Source organism: Impatiens glandulifera, chromosome 4, assembly GCF_907164915.1.
Source record: "Impatiens glandulifera chromosome 4, dImpGla2.1, whole genome shotgun sequence".
Lineage (NCBI taxonomy): Eukaryota > Viridiplantae > Streptophyta > Magnoliopsida > Ericales > Balsaminaceae > Impatiens > Impatiens glandulifera.
Genome location: NC_061865.1, coordinates 51,198,768 through 51,200,839, shown reverse-complemented (window position 1 = coordinate 51,200,839; position 2,072 = coordinate 51,198,768). Strand labels below are relative to the sequence as shown.

Here is a 2,072-nt window from a genome sequence, read left to right as displayed (position 1 = left end):
AAAATAAAATTTATTTTAACAAACAAAATTATAAACTATGATTAAATTAAATTAAGAATAAAATTAAATTTAAATTTAAATTTAAATTATCTAAATTAATTATTAAATTTATTTAGATTTTTTTATTATAATAATAATAATAATGTTATTTAATTAAAAAATTAATATAATTATTTCTTATATTATTAATTTGATTTATAAACTTGACTTATAAACTATATTCTAAGCTACTTTTCTAAGAATAATGTCAAAATTGGTTTAGACATTAGTTTTGCTTTTGTCTCCTTAATGTATGTTAAGTAAGAAGGTTATCAATAATAATTCATTGGTCAAGTTTTTGTGTCTAATAAATCAAAACTCACAAGTTTTAAATTGAAATAGAGATATTGATAATTTAAATTGAAATAGAGATAATGATAGTTGAGTTATGATACTTTGTTTTTGATGAGTTTGTAAACAAAATGAATATGAATGAAAGCATACATAGTCACTTAATTTTCTTATCAACAAAACCAAAACATAGATTACATAAATTTATTCATGGTCACTTAATCTTCTTATCAACTAAACCAAAGGATATATATATAGACTTCATATTTATTCCAACTTAATGATAGTATGAAACCCTTAGTTTATTTATTGGTTGAAAGTAAGTAAAAGCAATATGCACTCTAATTTACTCCAATCATGATATTGCTCTTCCAACATAGCTTCCCATTCTAACCACAATTCCATCAATATCTCGAACATAACCAACTTTCTGTCCCCATGGCTTCTCCTCCGGTGCACTTACCGGCAAAGCTCCATTATCCACTGCCCTCTGTTGTTGAAATCACACATGAATCATATTACATGTATTCAATCCATTACACAAAATTAAAATCATGTTAAAATTTATGTCTACCTTATAAGCAAGATCTACATCTGGATAATCGAAGCAAACCTCAACTGGGTTTCTTTCTCTTTGGCTATGAGGCAACTGAACCTCCCCGGTCCGATCATCGGTTTCTCTTTGATGGATAGGAGTGAAAGCTATGGTAGTCTGACCACTCTCAAGCTCACCCCATCTGCAATTATACCAATATCCATTATAATATGATGATTTTGTTGTCAATTTTGACTTACAACTTGTACTTATTGTGTTATTTTTTAAATTTTTACTCAACACTCAATATTTTTCACTACTTTTATCCATTCATATAGCAGAATACTTTTCTTTTTCTATTTAAATAGCAAAATACCCTTAATTTAATATATTCTAAATATCAAAATATCATTGTTATGACAATCCAGATAATGACTTGGCCGGATCTACATTAGGGGTTAGGGCTAAGTTGTTCCATCCCGAAAAAAACTATTTACACTGACATAACCCAAAATAATTCTAAAAAATAGTAAAAAACTTACGTTTCATTCATAAATTTTCCAAAAATATTTTAAACCCACCAAGCCCAAACCCTAACCCTAACTTCAAATTCTGAATATATACGTCGTGAATCCATCCCTGATAATGGGGGATGGGTAATGAAAAAAGATTTAATATATTCTTTGAAGGTACTAGATACTTACTTATTGTTGTCGTCCAACCTACGAACGGCATAACCAAAGGCGTTGGCGTAGAAAGTGACGGATTTGGCGACATCTTTAACGTAAACCACCGTGTAGGCGAAAGCAGCGGTTTGAAGATTTGACGACATCTTAATCGCGATGATATGTTGAATTTTGCGATGATGATTTACTTTATATATAATGATAGAATACGGTGAAGAAGAAGACACGTGTCTCTAGATATGGATGAATGATAACACGTGGATTTTCATGCATAGTTTGACCTAGATGAAAACTTGCCACGTACATTTATATATGGCCCATTTTTTTTTTAAAATTTTATTAATAAGGTAAACATATCAAATTTTGATTCTTTTAATGAATTATTTTAAGTTTTTATCTTTGTAAATTAGATTTTTTATTTTTATTTTTGTTAGAGAGTGCATGTATATTAAAAAATTAAAAAAATTTGTTTAAGTAAAACGATAAATTATAACATAAAAATAAAAAAATAAAAAGAATAA

General features: G+C 27.7%; 1 protein-coding gene across 1 annotated transcript; it reads right to left on the bottom strand.

Annotated features, from left to right (window-relative positions):
- Positions 1-660: 660 nt before the first annotated feature.
- On the bottom strand, positions 661-1,697 carry LOC124937021. The gene is made up of 3 exons (XM_047477536.1): positions 1,570-1,697; positions 905-1,067; positions 661-820 (listed from the first exon to the last, which is right to left on the bottom strand). Exons 1-3 carry the CDS (start codon positions 1,695-1,697, stop codon positions 686-688), a joined length of 426 nt encoding a protein of 141 aa, XP_047333492.1. The 3' UTR covers positions 661-685.
- Between the last annotated feature and the right edge of the window lie 375 nt (positions 1,698-2,072).

What these genes read in the sequence shown, in the direction of transcription:
- LOC124937021 (XM_047477536.1), bottom strand. Translation starts at nt 1,697, where the DNA reads ATGTCGTCAAATCTTCAAACCGCTGCTTTCGCCTACACGGTGGTTTAC. An exon ending in AGGTTGGACGACAACAATAA is followed by an intron (nt 1,068 to 1,569) that starts GTAAGTATCTAG and finishes GTATAATTGCAG; the next exon opens with ATGGGGTGAGCTTGAGAGTG. An exon ending in ATGTAGATCTTGCTTATAAG is followed by an intron (nt 821 to 904) that starts GTAGACATAAAT and finishes TTTCAACAACAG; the next exon opens with AGGGCAGTGGATAATGGAGC.